This window comes from Daphnia pulex, chromosome 3, assembly GCF_021134715.1.
Source record: "Daphnia pulex isolate KAP4 chromosome 3, ASM2113471v1".
Taxonomy (NCBI): domain Eukaryota; kingdom Metazoa; phylum Arthropoda; class Branchiopoda; order Diplostraca; family Daphniidae; genus Daphnia; species Daphnia pulex.
In genome coordinates, this window is record NC_060019.1 from 8617146 (window position 1) to 8632993 (window position 15848).

The 15848-nt window shown below is 45.4% G+C and overlaps 1 protein-coding gene across 5 annotated transcripts in view; it reads right to left on the reverse strand.

The window, feature by feature from the left end:
- LOC124189898 (ecdysone-induced protein 74EF-like) overlaps positions 1-15848 on the reverse strand; it is a 55765-nt gene that overhangs the window by 18867 nt on the left and 21050 nt on the right. For all 5 annotated transcript variants that reach the window (XM_046582403.1, XM_046582408.1, XM_046582405.1 and 2 more), the window contains exons 7-8: positions 15373-15832; positions 15103-15300 (exon numbers count right to left, since the gene is read on the reverse strand). In XM_046582403.1, coding sequence (XP_046438359.1) covers positions 15103-15300; positions 15373-15832 — 658 coding nt within the window. The remainder of the gene's footprint in view (positions 1-15102; positions 15301-15372; positions 15833-15848) is intronic.

The following is a 15848-nucleotide window of genomic DNA, read 5'->3' on the forward strand; positions in this document are numbered from 1 at the left end:
GCCTCCTCGTGAATCCAATGACTCTCCCCTTTGGCTCTTCTTCTTCTTCTTCTCCTCTCTTTAGACCCTATGCCATTTCGGCTCGACTTCCTCCCGACGTCTTGACGTTCTCAATTGATCCACAAAAACTCCCATTTCCCCTCAACTCCTTTTGGTTGTTTTCTTCTTTTTGTTCCTTTCTTTCAACTCCTTCCGGCCGTTCGGACAGGCCAGTTAAGCGTCCAACAGCGAAAAAAAAAGAAGAAGATAAGAATCGTCTTCTATTCTCTATATATACAGAATCCTTCTTCGCAATCGGCTTGGCCGTCCTCATCGCTCCTGTCCATATAAGGCCGCACACGACGACAACCTCGCCGTCGTCAAAACTTCTCTCTCTCTCTCTCTCTCTGACGCCGACTTTCTCATCCCGGCCGAAGAAAAAAAAGTAGAAAACGTTGCGCATAAACTGTCCATAACCTCGCAAGGTAGGATAACAAAAATCGATCATACGTGAAAATGTAGAGTCGTGAGAACGCCGACAACAGAAAAATGGAAAAAGAGAAAGAAGTTTTTTGGGTTGCGGTGGTGTAGCAGCAGCACACAGTTCAGTCTCTCCTGCTAGGGAAATGGAGTGTGCCAAAACCGGAGAGAAAGACTTAACTTTTTTTTTTTTTTTCGTTTTGTGAAAGAGAAACGAAACCCCACAAAGTCCCCCCCCCCCCCACTCCTTTCACTTGTTGGCCTTCACGCTCAACAACCGGCGTTTCGTGTTCGTAAAAAACTTTGGGACACCTTTTTCTCTTTTTTTCTCACTCTACAAGTTGTTGTTTCGACACTTGCAGATTCGATCCGTCAGCGGGCGATTCCCGTTCGTCAAAAAAAGCGTTCAAACGACAATTCAAATATGTCTGATCGCAGATGAGTGTGTGGCCTAGTTTTTAACGGCCCAATAACGACAATAACGACGGCAGTTGAAGCTAATGCGCCGAGCGCCTGTGTGCGTTCGCAGCGTGCGTGAGCGATCAGCAGAAGGTTAGCGCCAAAGTCGACGATCGAAAAAAAAGAGAGAGGAAGCCAAAAGAGAAATTTTTCTCGGGCAAAAACAAACAGGCCCCTCGTCGTAGTAGTAGTAGTAGTACGAGTGTAGGAATCAAAAGTAGGAAGGCACCGCGCATCGAATCGGCCGCCAACTTCAAAACGAGGAAAAATCTCGGAAAAAATGCCAATTTCTCGGATGATTGAGAAGCTCACCCGCATCATGTGATTCTCTCGTACATTATTCGATTACACAACACGCAGACGAGTTGAGCGTGTGCGTTGTGTGTGTGTGTAGGAGTCGGGATGAAATGACGAAAAAGTGGCAAAGTAGGCCATCATCGTTACACAGACACTCTTGAACAGAGGGAGGAGGTGGCGGGTTGCATGGAGAAAAAAGAGAGAGCGGTGGTGGTGTGATGGTGGTCCTCCATCCGGAGACCCCGGCCGACGCATGAAAAGATATCGTTCGTGTCGAGGTCGGCAAATCCCAAATGATCATCATTAACGCCAGTTTCACAGAGAATATAATAAGGAACGAACATGTTTCCTACGACGCAGGGAGGCCAAATAAAGAAAAGAAAGAGGAAGACAAATTTTTTTTTATTTTGAACTTTGGACATTTGAATGTGTCCGATAGATGAGAGCAGAGTGCGTAACCAACAATTTTGAGTATGGCGCGATACGCTCAGAACTCGTGAACTGGTAGGAGAGAGGACAAGTGCACCCAGAAGTTGTGTTTTTGTTGTTGCTTGTTAGAGGGGACCCATATCTGGCCAACAGCCACACTTGACTGATGCGAGATAAAACTAGAAAAAAAAGGGACGACAGAACACATGCTTCTTCTTCTTCTCGGCCAGCGCAAATAACCTACAACCAAACCCGATATCTACTTCCTTATTGCGATAAAATTCAAGATATCCTCCTTTCCTTTGCGTCAGTAGTAAAAAAAAGAATAAAATAAAATAAGACAAAAGACAGAAAATAAACAGCTTGGATGAATGCGTGCATTTTTATCACAACTTTATTTTTTTTTCGTTCGTGATTAAGTGTACGCAGAGATATCAGAAATTTAAAAAAAAATCCCAACTCTCACTTCCTTCATTCCATGTGCCCTCCCATTAGAACAGCTGATTTGAGGAACTTTGGTCGCATGGCGAAATGAAATGAAATACGACGACGACAGTTTCCCTCTGCACTGTCGGGCGCCATTCTCTCTTGAGAGAGAATTTCCTGTTCCTGACATCGGGTCATCGTCGACTGAATTTTGTTTCGTTTTTTTTTTTTTTTCCTTTTTCCACAAACGACAACTTTCTCTTTCCATTCAACGGAATTGCAAGGCTCCTCGCAGGAACGCCTATCTCGGCGAAACATTATAGGGGGGCCCCAGCAGAGTCGAAAAGAAAAAACGCGGCATTACGCGTATGGGGTGGTACCTATAGCGTGTAGAGTGATGGAAGATGAACGAGAGAAAGTGGCCAACGCTCGTTTTAGAATATTTAAAGAAGAGAATAAAACGCTTGGCCGTTGCATCACCACCCTATATGGAATATAGATGAAGTTTTATATTGGCGTCGCTTATGTAATCATCGCCCAACTGGGAGAAATCAAGCCGGGGGGGAAAGGTTGGGCCCCATTTCCAAATGTATGTATGTACTCGACTCCGTCATCTTTTCTTATCAGTTTGGACTTGTGGAGCCTGGCGATGGACTTCCTGTTCCTTGTCTTGATAAATCGACTGACGTTGTGTGTTTACTCGTATTTCGCTCGATTCCCTTCAGTTCGCTCAGTGCAACTGTCCTCGATTTCAATTCTGTACTTTGTGAACGTACGTGCCTCCCCTAATCTTCCCTCTCTTTCCCTCTCTTTCCCGTTAGTTGTTTGAAAAAAGTCTCGTTCCCATTTTTATCGATACACGTTCACGGGGCATATCTTATTATCAGCCCTTAGCGTTTTGATTTGAAATGTCGTAAACGTGCGCAATGAAATGATTCAGTCAACAAGTGGCAGATTTCCTGTCGTTGATCTGCAATTAAAATTAAATCAACCTGCGCTGCATAGCAAGGCGTGTCCTGTTAACATAGGGAGTGCGGATAGGCGAAAAGATTCGTGTCGAATCCGCAGTACCGACTCCCGGCTCTAGTATTACCACACACACAACAAACACAACACACACATCTAATATGACAGGATAGCAGATATAATACAAGAAGTGGAGCGAGTAGAGGCCGGCGGGCCAACCAACCGACCACTCGACGAATGAAAATGAACCAACGGCAACGACGACCTTGGATTCACTTTCTTTCCCATTCGGGCAAAAAAACAGCGTGAGCCAAAAACGGGCCAAAAGAGAAGAAGAAAAAGCGAAAACGGGGCCGGAATGACTCGTTCAAAAAATGAAAACCCAACCAACCAAAAGTACTCACGAAAAAAAACTAACCGAAGGTAAACGGGAACACGGAGGTAATAAAAAAAAAACAACGACAGAAAGAAAAAAAGTTCCGCACGCTCAGTACTACGTACTATTAATGTACTATGTGTGACATGTTGTGTGTCCCGTATAAAATTTATGTGCCAGCAATTCATAAACAACAACGGTCGAAAGAAAGAGAGTGGCAGAAACTGGAACAGTCGGGCGGCGGATGGACAAAGTAGAAAGACACACAAAAAAAAAAAAAAACAGATGAAGTAACCCGCAAAAATTTTGAACGGAAAAAAAAAAAAAAAAAAAAAAACTTTATCCCACAAACCGTTTGTTGCACATTGGCACATTCAAGTGGACCACTTTCCCGTTCGTGCCGGCCCACTCTCTTCCCGCTTGTGTTTTTTTTTGTCCCCCCCCCCTTTGCATCTATTTCATATCGTGTACTACTTTTTCGGCCCATCTTCGACGCACACACATTCGTTTGCTTGTCTCGTCGTAAAGAGAAGAGGAAACCCATTAAATATTATTCCGCGCACAGACAAACAAATAAACGAGCATAACCTTGTGTGGCCTGGTGTGCGGATACGGCACACCAGACCCAGCTCGACCTCAATTCACCACAGACGTCTTTCTTTCCTACTTTTTCTCTCTGTTAATTGACTTCGAAAAAATCCTATCGTCAATACTGAACAAATAGAGAACAGCGAGAGACTCGCGTTCGTGTTTGTTTGCATGCGGCCGGATGGGAAAATCACGTCCGTCATGTATTGATACAATTTCCTCCCGCAAATTTCGACACGTGTCACACGTTATGGGGGGGGGGGGGATACGAAATCAGACCGGAAATATTTGTTCGTCTTGGAAAACATTAAAGGCTAGTAGTACAGCATGATGCGCATAACCTAGCGGCGGTCGTCGAGTCTACGAATTAAAATCTAGGCTGCTTCTTTTATTTCTTTTCAAGTTTTGAATTTGTCAAGAGACGAGGAAGGCGTGACGCGCCGAAAGAGAGAGAGAGAAAAAAAAGGACACGACATGTCTCCGCGTCTGGGCGAACATCCGCTCTCCTTCCATCACAAGCTCAACTTTTTGAAATCATTTCCTCTTTTTATCTTTTCGGGCGATTCCTGGCCATTTGGTCGAAAATCACAAAAAAAGTGGTGGTGGTGGTGTGGTGGAAATCTGTTTGACAGACAGACTGAACGGTGGGCAACAGTACGAAATAATAAATGGTGGTTTTAAAAAAGAAAGAGAGAGTCACGAATAGAAAGGGTATGCGCAAGCCCATCTATCTCTATGTGTTATGTATGTAGAGAGAGAGACTAGTTGAAGCGAAAAAAAGAGAAGCGAAAACGGCAAGAAGGAAAATAACAAAAAAGGGTCACTCGAGAGAGTCAGAGCCTTGACACACTTGTCCACTTTCTTATTGTTGTGGTCGATTTGTAATAGGACGACGGGACGGGACACGCGCACAATGCAACTTCTTGCCTATTTCGCCATGTTCCCACCTTTTTATTTTTACAATTTCATAATGTTGTTCTTACAACTCCCCCCCGTCATTTTTTTTTTTTTTACTACGTCTACGCTGTTTAACCGGACACGTAAGGGAAGAAGAAGCCGGATTTGAACAAGAAAACAAAATGCAATTGAATAGTCGAATAAAATATAAAAAAACAAAACAAAATCAACTCCGTGACCCACTCCCGTTACAAGTCGGGCCCGGAGGCGGTGTCTATTCGACGAGATGGAAGTTGCGTGTAGTGCTGGAGTCACTTTCGCTTTTTTCCCGTTCGCTATCGTCGACTAGATCGTCCTACTTTTTTTTCGTCTTCAGAGGTTGTTCTTCTGTATTTTCGCAGACGCATAAAAATTGGCTTACGTGAGTTTCTGGTCGACACCTTCATTACTACCACTCCAGTTCATTGGCGATTGGACGAGGCGATCTGGTTTCATTGATATTGAATTAGTATCTCGCCCATAAATAACGACAAGTCAGAATGAGAATTGAATATTTCTCAATTATGAAACAAAAGAGAAAAAAACAAAAAACAAAAGCAGGGTCTGACAATTTCAAACTGAACGAGGTCAAAGTGATTGATTGGCTAACGGTTCAAGCAAATACCACCGTACACAGTGCGCCTGCTCGATTACAATGGCGGAGGGGGGGAGCTCCAATTTCAAGTCATTGGATTATCGTTTGACGTTGGAAACGGGCCATTGGTATCAAAAGTAGGAAACCTTCATTGGCGTCATGTCCTTCGCAGGACGGGACCTTCTCTTCTTCTCTTCTTCTTCTGGCGTTGTGCGAGGGTTAGATTTTGACAGACGACGTCAGCCAGAATCTTTCTCTCGCCCACTTTTCGGTGCGACTTGATTCAATCAGAGCACGAGGGGGGGGGGGGGGGGGGGGGGGGGTAACAAGATTCATTGTCGTCGTCATCTTTCGCACACGCGGATGGACGGGCAACTAACTGGCGTCTCCTTCTATTCGGCTATTCCATAACGCTCAATATAGGACGCGTCAATCACGCAACTCTGTTGGCTTGTTAAGGGACGACCATCTCCCCTCCGCAGTAGTAGGAGGGAGGCAAAAATTCCGGACCAAATTCAACACATTCTTCCTAGTTGAACGGCGACAAGCGTGAAAACTGCTCATACCGTTTCCAGCCCGGGGGGGGGGGGGGGGGGGGAGCGACGGGCCAGCCCACCCACCATTCGGCTTTGACGACAGATGAAACGTCGCCTACTAACAGGCCGTTCATTTGATGAAGGAATGTCGCCATCATTTTCTTCTCCTTTTCTGCCAAAATGTTGACGGGTTCGTTTCGTTCTGGTCTCTCTGCTGCCACCCCGAAAAACCTAAGCTCGTAAAATCAATGTTCTCTCTTTCTCCCGTCAGCCGGAAACACACGAAAAAAAAAAGAAAAAAAAAAGAGACCTGCTCATTTCCCTTTCACAACAGGCACAAAAGAAACGGAACGAATGTTGAAGGTTGTTCTCTCTCTCTCTCTCTCTATGCCCTCGATTTTCGAAGGGGCTTTTGCTATTTTCCTCTTCGTGAAAAACCAAGACACACACTCACACACATGGCTCACGTAAATATAAAAAAGTGAAAGTATGTCGCGCGTGCAACAGCCCGCGCCAGCCCCCCCTCAAGAGAAGAAGAAGAAGATGATGAAAATTGAGTTTGTTGTGTGACGGCCATTGTCGACCGGTGGGGTTTTTTTTCGCCTCCCACCGTAAACTCTCCCCCCTTTCGATGGGAGGGAGAATTTGGCACAACGCTCTTACTTGACATCTCTCCTATTTTACACGAAGAATGTAGAGAGAGATGTGTGTAATCATAACGAGGCCACAAAGGCGGACGGCGGCGCAGTGCCGACACGGTCGAGGCGCTACGGAAATACAAAGGGACAAAAAAGATCCAAAGTCCGTGAATAAACATCATGTCCGTTTCTTTCTCCCATCGTTTAAAAATAAAAAAATAAAAATATGCGCACGTTATGTCGACCCCTTCAATTTTACGACGCAAAATCCAGCAGCAGTAAAAAGACATTTGAAGCTGCCGTGAATTTCTCTTTTCAAAAATTTTGCCTCCCCTCTATTTTTGGGTGTGCTGGAATTCGAATTTCGGGACTCGTTGTCTACACAGGTGAAATGCGTTCGCTATGGTCAAGTATATATACAGTCAAATAGCGCAGTAGTCGACATTTTCACGTTGATTAACGGCCACCCATTTCTTTGCCTGTGCTTTTTTGGACGTATTTGGCTTTAAAAGCTGCCAACAACTTCTAGGGAGGGGGGGATGTACGGTGCGAGCGGCTGGAAGAGCCAAAGACATTCCTCGTTTAATGACATTTCCTTCTTTCCCAACTTTTTTTTTGTTGCTGCCGACAACAAAACTGGTCGCAGCGCAGAGGGCAAAGGTGTTATGGATTCGATTGCGGATAAAGTAGAAAGATGCACATCGATCCATCTATCTAGTCCAGTGACGCATGTAAGAGTCTACCAGGAGGAGAAGGAGGAGGAGGGCGACGCGGTCCTTTTCACTTAACGAAAATGAAAAGGGACGCAACCCAGAGGAGGAGGAAGGAAGGAAGAAGGATCGTCTGGAAATAGATTGAAATGTATCCCCGAACCCGTCGCAGACCCACACACAGACAAAACACACACACACAGTGCTAAGCGACTGGGAAATACGACAGTTTTGCGGTCGGAAAAGCAAACGTCGTGGGCGTTCCGTCGACCGACAGACCGACGGGAATAGAAGTCGCCGATGGTCGACCCAATAACAAAATAAGACACAAAACATTCGAGACAAGGTAGAAAAGAAGGACTGTCCAGTCAGGGAAGTTACATCCGAAAGTGACTTTTGCGTCCATGTCCATCGCTTCCGGATTGAGTGCAGTTCCGTGTCGCCAGGGGACGATGGGACCACGTCAAAGTAGAAGAAAACGAAAAGAAGAAGAAGAAGGAACATGTCCCGAGTACCGCAGCGAATAAAAAACGAGGGAATGTGCCAGAGAGACAAGGATCCGTGATGCTGTTCCACCAGAGTGCACCACTACCCAAACAACTACATACACTCTCGCTTCTTTTTTTTTTTGTTTCTTTTTGCGTGAGTGGTGTCCTTCATTCCTGGAAAACGGGCCGACGAACCCGAGAAAGAAACGAATTTGATGACGCAAAAAACTAACACTACACCAGGAGAGAGAGACAGCAACCGGTCCGGTTAGCAAGTAAACGACCGTTAACCGACACGAGGACACTGTGAACTATATAAGTAAAATATGAAGTGAAAAAAAGTTCAGCTTTCTATACGTCCCAAGGAGATCCAATGGCTTTTTCGGTTGTTTTGTTTTAAAATTATAAATAATAAAAAATAAAAAATAAAAAAAAGGGGAGTCGGTATGCGATAGGAACCGGGCAGATGACAAGGCGGCCGCATCCCACAAAAGTGGCGGGCACGTGTCCGTTGAGGGATGACCTCCGACTCTCTTCGCGACTCATCTTTCAATTTCCCAATAAAGTCGGAAAGGAAGAGAGCCAGCACACATACCGACAATATGTGTGTGTGTCGGGCTCGCTTTTTATAAGGGCGCCGCACATTTTCGGTGTGCGTTACACACTTCTTCTTCTTCTTAAGCCTTTATCTCTTTTTTCGTGTTGAGGGGTGGTGGTTGGTTACAACATGCGCTGGCGAGCTGTTGATTGAGTCACTGCCTGCGACGCGCAACAACACGAGGAACAAAAAGGAAAAAAGATAAAATGTGACACGCCAAAAGGGAGGCGGCTCCTTCGTTCCCTCTCCTTGTCGTCGCCGTCGCTAGGTGTCAATTATCAGCAACTCGGCCTCTTCGTCATACAAAACCTTGCAACTTACACCAGCGGCAAATTCAACCTTCTTTTTCTCTCGGTGCCGCCAACCCCCGCCAACCCCCCACCCAAAAAACATGCGTGAAATCATCATGACACCATCTGCGAGCATCGTAAAAATCTCCGCAACTAAAACACACATTTTTTAAGGGGACAGTTGCAAAGTTATCCGAGCAAAATTCAAAATAAAAAAAGAAAAGGGAATAAAGAAGGCGGAAATGCCATTCGGGCCAAACTTGTGACGAACTTTGGGTACCCACTCGTACCTTCTTTTTCCTTTTTTTCTTCTTTACGACGTACATAATAATAATCCCCCCAGTTTTAAGCTCTTCCTTGTTTTCTTTTGTTTTCTTTCGCATTTGTTTTTTTTGCTACCAGCTTCTTGTGTAACATGTGACTCATCCCAGCGGAATGCTCCGCTGCTATTTCAGGGGCGTCAAGAAAAGAAAAGAAAACGTCCCGCAAAAGTCCAGCGAAACTGGCGAGGTGGCAATGACGACGTAGATGTACGAGGAACTCGTTAAACCCTCCTCTCCCTCGGTCCTGAATTTTCGAAATATGTACGCAAGGTCGACGATTCCTCGAATTTAATAATAGGAAAAATCCTGTCGTCACTCAACGACACCCAGTCGATTTGGACCGATTTTTTTTTATTTTGGTTCCTATGACAAACTGTGTCGTCGTCGTCTTTGGGGAACGATACGACTCGCAAACTGTTTTCCCCCCATCGTACCGGATCCTTGAACTTTCTGTGTATATTTCCAGGTCGAGGAAGGAAAGTTTTGAAACGTAACCTATTACAACTGCGACTAGGAAAGAGGAAGATGTCCGGGGTGTTATGTATATATTTTTTTTCTTTATTTATAGCCGGCGAGAGGGTGGAGCCCCGTGACGGTGCGTCGTCGTCGTCCATCACACTCACTCACTCACTCGCTCACACACAAGAAAGACCTAGCCCCGAATTAGATTCACGTCTTCGGGAGATGGGCGCGGCGCTACGGACTGTACTGCTGGCCCGCCATGCACACGATATATGTTGCTAAATGTGGACGGCTATAAGAAGAGGCCACTGGCCTGAAGAGTATCGAATACAAAACAAAATAGGCAAAAAGGCAATACAAAATAAAAACAAAAGAAGGCCAAGTTACTCTCGAGCCAAGCGATCCTGATTTTTTTTCCCCCTTGATTTTTCTATTTTCCCCGTTGAATCGTAGTAGCCCAAAAAGAAAAAGAGTACGTCGATGTATATACACACATCCCATATAGCACGTTTGCGGCCGGTATAAATATACACCAGCCGTCGCTATAAATAGCCAAAGGTATTTTTTTTTCTTCTTTCTTTCTTCAAATTTTTAGTGGGAGGTAGGCGCTCACAACAGTGGGCTTATATAAGCCCGTAGTAGGGGGCCCGTACACGTCGCCGTTTGTGGCGACATTTCATTTAGCGAAAGAGAAAAATAAGAACCGATAAAAGACACAAGACGTTAAAAGAGGGAAAAGAAAAGAACGCGGAAGTTGTGCCTTTTTCAATTGATTCATTTCCATCCCCAATCGTTCCCTGAATTCGATAGAGTCCATTTTTTGTGTGTGTGCGCGTTTCCAAATGAAAAATTGTTGGTCGGATCCAACTTAAATTACGAACTCCCCATCTGTCATTGTCTCCAGAGTTATTTGTGTTTTTCTTTCTTTCATTTCCAGGTCGTTAATATAAAACAAACACAAACGCCAAGAGGAGCGAAGAGTAATCATTGAAAAAACAACCAGACAGCATAGCCCAGCCCCCCCCCCCTCCTCAAGTGGTTTTCTCTCACTACGGCGATCGATATCCAATCGTTCCTCTTCACCACTCGTAATGATCGCGATCATCATGGCGATGAAGGGCGAAAAGATAAATGAAAAACAAAGGAAGCACAGCTTCGCTGCTTCTTGCCCACATGATTATTACAACTGACATTCGTTATCGACCGGCGAGAAAACAAAACAACCGACGTTTTTAATATTCTCCGGCGCCATGTTGGAGTGGGAAATGTTGCTGAGGAAAAAAAAAGGTCACAGAAAATAAGAACCAGCCCGTTTTCTTTTCGACCGTAAGTGCCGAGTTTCCAAGCTGGAGCGATTAAGAACGTCATCGTTTATTATTCAAATTTCCCTCTCTCGCTTTTTTCTCGTGAGCCCCAACATACGGGTTCGTTTATGGATCTGCTGACGGGACTTTGATTCACGACCCTCACAACTATGGACATTATGCGTTTGGCGTCACAAGGAGGAAGTAGCTGAGAGAGATCGACGAGACTATTTCAAACTTCAAATATATCAAGAATTAGTGGCGTAGTGCGTGCAGACAGGGGAAAGGAAGGAGGGAATCGGACGGCCTATTTGCGTCACCAGAAAGAATAGAAAGGAATGCGTCGTAGTAGTTGGTACTACGTAGCGTAAGTCTAGTAGCAGCGGTGCCCGCCTAATGGTCACGGCCGTGTCGGCAGACAAGACGCGACGGGCGTTTCGTTTTGTCACCATCACGGAGCTACCAATTGCTTGGGAGGCTGCAGTCTCCTACTGGGCCTCCCTGGTAGTAGTAGTAGTAAATATAATGCCAAGCCAAGTCGAACCCAGTCGCCGCCCGCCCGGACGTCGACTCTCCTATCCTGTACGACGCGCGAAACGACAGATAAGGAGCCAAAGGAGCCATCCCCCATAGACGAATAGAGAAGCAAGAAACACCCAAATGGAAAATAAAAAAGAGGAGCAACAACATTCCTTTGATCTCCCCCCCACACACACACACACACGAGATGAGGAAGCTGGAAAACCAAAAAAGATCCAAACTATCCGGAAAATGTTTTTCGCTCCCGACATTCCTTCGCTTCTTCTCCTTTTTAAGATTTCTCATTGGCGGGGAGGGATTTCGTCGTGAGTGGAAGAAGATGAAGAAGAAAAAAAAGAAGAAATTTTGACGCAGTGTGGTTTTTCAATTCCGGTTAGTCATCGCGCGGTGGAATCGTTTCGGATTTTGAAAAAAAAAAAAGAAGAACACACATATGGTCGTATTATTATTATTATTGCACTCCACTTTGGTAGTTTTAGCTCTACGCGCGATAGTTCAGTTGTCTCAGTCGCAGGTTTTTCTTTTCTTTTCTTTCTTTGCCTGGCTGACAGATTTGTTGCTTGGCGCAACGTTGGCTACTTCTTCTTCGTCTTACTGCTACGTGTCACAAACACGTTGGCCAATAAATCACGCAACGATACCCAACTGACTCTCTGCTCGACTCTCCGACGCGAGGATTTATTTATTGGAATGACAGCGAAGAAGAAGAAGAGAGTTCAGAGAAGGCAGAAAAAAAGTTAGGCTCCATTAAGTTTGTCTGGTATAGCCCCCTCCTCACAACTATCAACAACAACAACACAACAACACGGATGAAAAAGAATAAGAAGAATTTGGTAAGGCAAAAGAAAAGACACACACACATCATTGTGGAGAAATTCCGACCTGACTTTTAAATTTCTGGTGAGGGAGGACCTGTCAGATCCTCCTATTCTGCGTGTTGTGCCCCGCCTAGTTGCGTAACAACACTAAACGTCGTCTCCGTAACATTACTACTGTTACTGCTAGCCCACATCCCAGGACAAAATGCGGATAAACAAACGGACCAACGACCGAAAGATATGGAGGCCGCCCGCAGGCTTTAAATATCTTGCGACGTGTATTTTCGTCCTTTTTTGAAAAAAGAAATCTTTTGATGTCGACGTGACTGAGTGTGTGTACAAAGCCGATGTTGCGTGAACTGTTGTTGTTATCGCAGGACTCGAATGCCTCTTCCAAATTTTAATTATAGATATAGAAAAAGGCATCAGACTCTCTCTCTCTCTCTGTTTTCTTCCGTGTCTTTTTTCACCTTTGTTGTTGCTGTTCACGGGTTAAAAAATCTTTAGTCCTCTTCCTCCAGTCTGGGGGGGCTCTCTTTTTCATTACCGACTGAAATAAACATGGGCGATCATCCAAAGAGACACGGAAAGCTGTTTGCCCTTCGGAACGGCCTCTACAACTATACAACACCACCGCTAATACTACTAAAAAGTTACCGCGCCCGCGTTCCTCCCTCCGCTGTGTTGCTTGCATTTATAAATACCGAAATAACCCTTCGTGAAATATAGAAATAAGTCCGCGTCTGTCTGTCCATGTGTCTGCGTGAGTTGTGTCTTTTTCGAGTCCGTGCGTACTCGCTGGCTTCTCTCGCTGTTGCTCGGCTAATGTTCACCGTAACGGAACCCAACTATGAGGAGAAATCGAGAGCACAAGCGAAACGACCCCACCACACACACACACACACACACACACATACACGATCACTTGTCGCTAGGACCAATCCTGGCTTACCCAACTGCATCCAGACTTCGTGCCAAAGTCGTCAGTCAGAAAGGAACAAGAGAATCAAGACTAAAAGTTGATGGACCTTGTCAATCCACGTGAAAACTCTCGCTCAAAACTTACAACTACTACTACCACCAACGACTCTGTGTGTCACGGCAAACTGTCATAATCATCCATGTCCCTTTTCGTCGTCAAGCGACTTCTCATTCTGCCTAACAACAACAACAACAGCAAAAACTTTTAGTGCATACGCGATGAACAAAAAGTTTTGAGACTTGACAGAGAATATGATGCCGGCTGAATGATAGATGATTCCCAAACAGCGCCTCTTTGGTAGAGTAATAATAATAAACCCAAACAGGCCTCTCTTTAAAAAAAAAAATGAGGGAAAAATAAAATAATCAAAAACTTTTGGGGTGCTGGCGGGGGGGTTCCTTCTATCAGACTGTCATCTTGCTCATCAAGGCCCGGCTAAAAGTTCACCATTTATTATGAAAGAACTCACGACGACATCTAACGAGTTCTCGGATGCTGCACGACAAGCATGTCAACACGCGATACCCTCGACGAAAAAGAAACCCACAAAAAGAGCTAGGAGAAAAAAGGACTATGAGTGACGCAAGTTTTGCTTCAACCAATCAAGCACCACACCACATCTTTTTTGTCAGCTCGCGCAGCAGACGTCACACGGCGCCAATATCTGGGCTTTAAATTAACTGACTCAAAGGTCATGAGGAACAAACTCCAGATGGTGGTGGCACCCTGCTCCTTTGCTTAGGTCAGGATTTTTTTACTTTGAAAACAAAAAAGAGGAGGTGGTGGCGTCGATTCAAAACAAATCAAAATTGATATATATATATAAGAATGCGGCACATTTCTTTTTTGGCTTCAATGTTTGTTTCAACGATTGGGAAACAAAGTGATTGGCCCTGGGCTTTGGCTTTAGCTTGGCTCCTCTGCCAAAACGATCCTCCCTCCTCCAATTAGTCTCGTCCCTGCCTTTCTCTTGCTCACGTTTAGGATTTTAAATTGCCCCTGCTAGTGATGATGCTGCTGAGTGAAAAGAGGGGGGCACCAAACGAACTCAAGAGGCAAGGGGTTCATCAAGATTAATCTTCAAGATTGATGGAATCCCCCCCCCCCCCTTCAATCTGCAGGAAGGATCCCACGAAATGGGCCAAAACCCTCCCTCGCACAAAAGCAAAAGGGGAAAAGATACAGACATTTTTTTTCTTTCATTCGGACGTATACCTATGCGTAAACGTACGAAAAGAAAGAGAGAGGAACATTGACGTCAATGTCATCCTATCGTCTTAGGTACTAGCCTACTCGTCTTCCACGAGGACACTCTCCTTCTTCCTCCTTTTTTTTCGCCTTTGATGTCGATTGTTTTGTATGCCATGGTGATGGAAGATTCTAGCGAAAGTAGATCCAGCCCATTTTCACGCTCCTCGCTCTTAATGAGCAACTCAAACTCTTGCGTCTTGTGTGTGCGCGCGTGATCAAAGCGCGCTAGCAACGCGAGAGACTTAACGGGGGCGGGGGGAGGTGATAAAGAGAGCGGGAGCTGGATATAATTGGACGGATGCGGATAGGGAAATAAAAAGGAAAGACGATGGGATCACGAAGAGGAAGGAACCGTACGTCATGGACGCCATCACACACACACACTTGTTCCTTTGTACCACCAAGCTCTTTGTTTGTCTTTCTACCTCTTTCACTCCAGAGAATCCTTAGTATTTAGCAATCAGGGCGCTGACGTCAGTGAGTCGGACACGTTCGATGAAAAGGAGCTCAGCGGAAACCGACGAGAAGCTCAACCGAATCCGGCCAATTGAGGACCCGGCAAGGAAAAACGCAACGCAAACGCCATCTAACGGCCAGATACTCTAATAATTACAAGGAGTACTCATCCTACCTTTGCTCGAGTCTGGTGAAGGCAAAGATGGTTGGAGGTTGTCACAGTCGACGTTCAACGAAGAGGTGAGCATCGAGAAGGGAGACATGGCGCGGGGCGATGAAGGAGGCTCTTCCTTGATCGGTCCTATGCCTAAACTCAGCGCTAACGCGGCGCATGAGGTCGGAGGCAGGGGCGCGGCCGGTGCCGCAAGTTTCTCTGAATGAGGAGGACAAATTGCAAGGATAAGTAAAATAGGAAAACAAATCAACATTTAAAAGTGATAGGTACCGGCTAAAAGCGGGTTGGCGGCGACAATGTTCTTATTCTTGATAAGTGATGGCAGTGGGGAATTAACGAAATGACTACTGGTTGTCCGAGAAGAGACGGGCGTCGATGGGGACGAGGTATTGACGCTCTTCAGCAAATTCGACGACTGATTGTGAAGAGAGGGTGTGTTGAGGAGGCTAGATAGGGTTGGTGTGGCACTCGAGAGAGAGATGTAAGTGGAAGAGGAGCATGGTGGAGTTGATGGCTCTCCATACGACATGGGTAGGTTCACTTGATGGTTGGCATTCATGGAAGGCAGGTAGCGACCACTGCTCAAGGTAATACTGCCTCTGACTGAGATAGTGGCACCCTCCACGCTACTTCCCAACTGCAGGCTGTGGCAGTCATCACTTGATATGGAGCTACTGCACTGTATTTGATTACTACTGCTAACAACCCCATTGCTGCAAAAGTGGGAGCTCTGTTAATGAAAACGA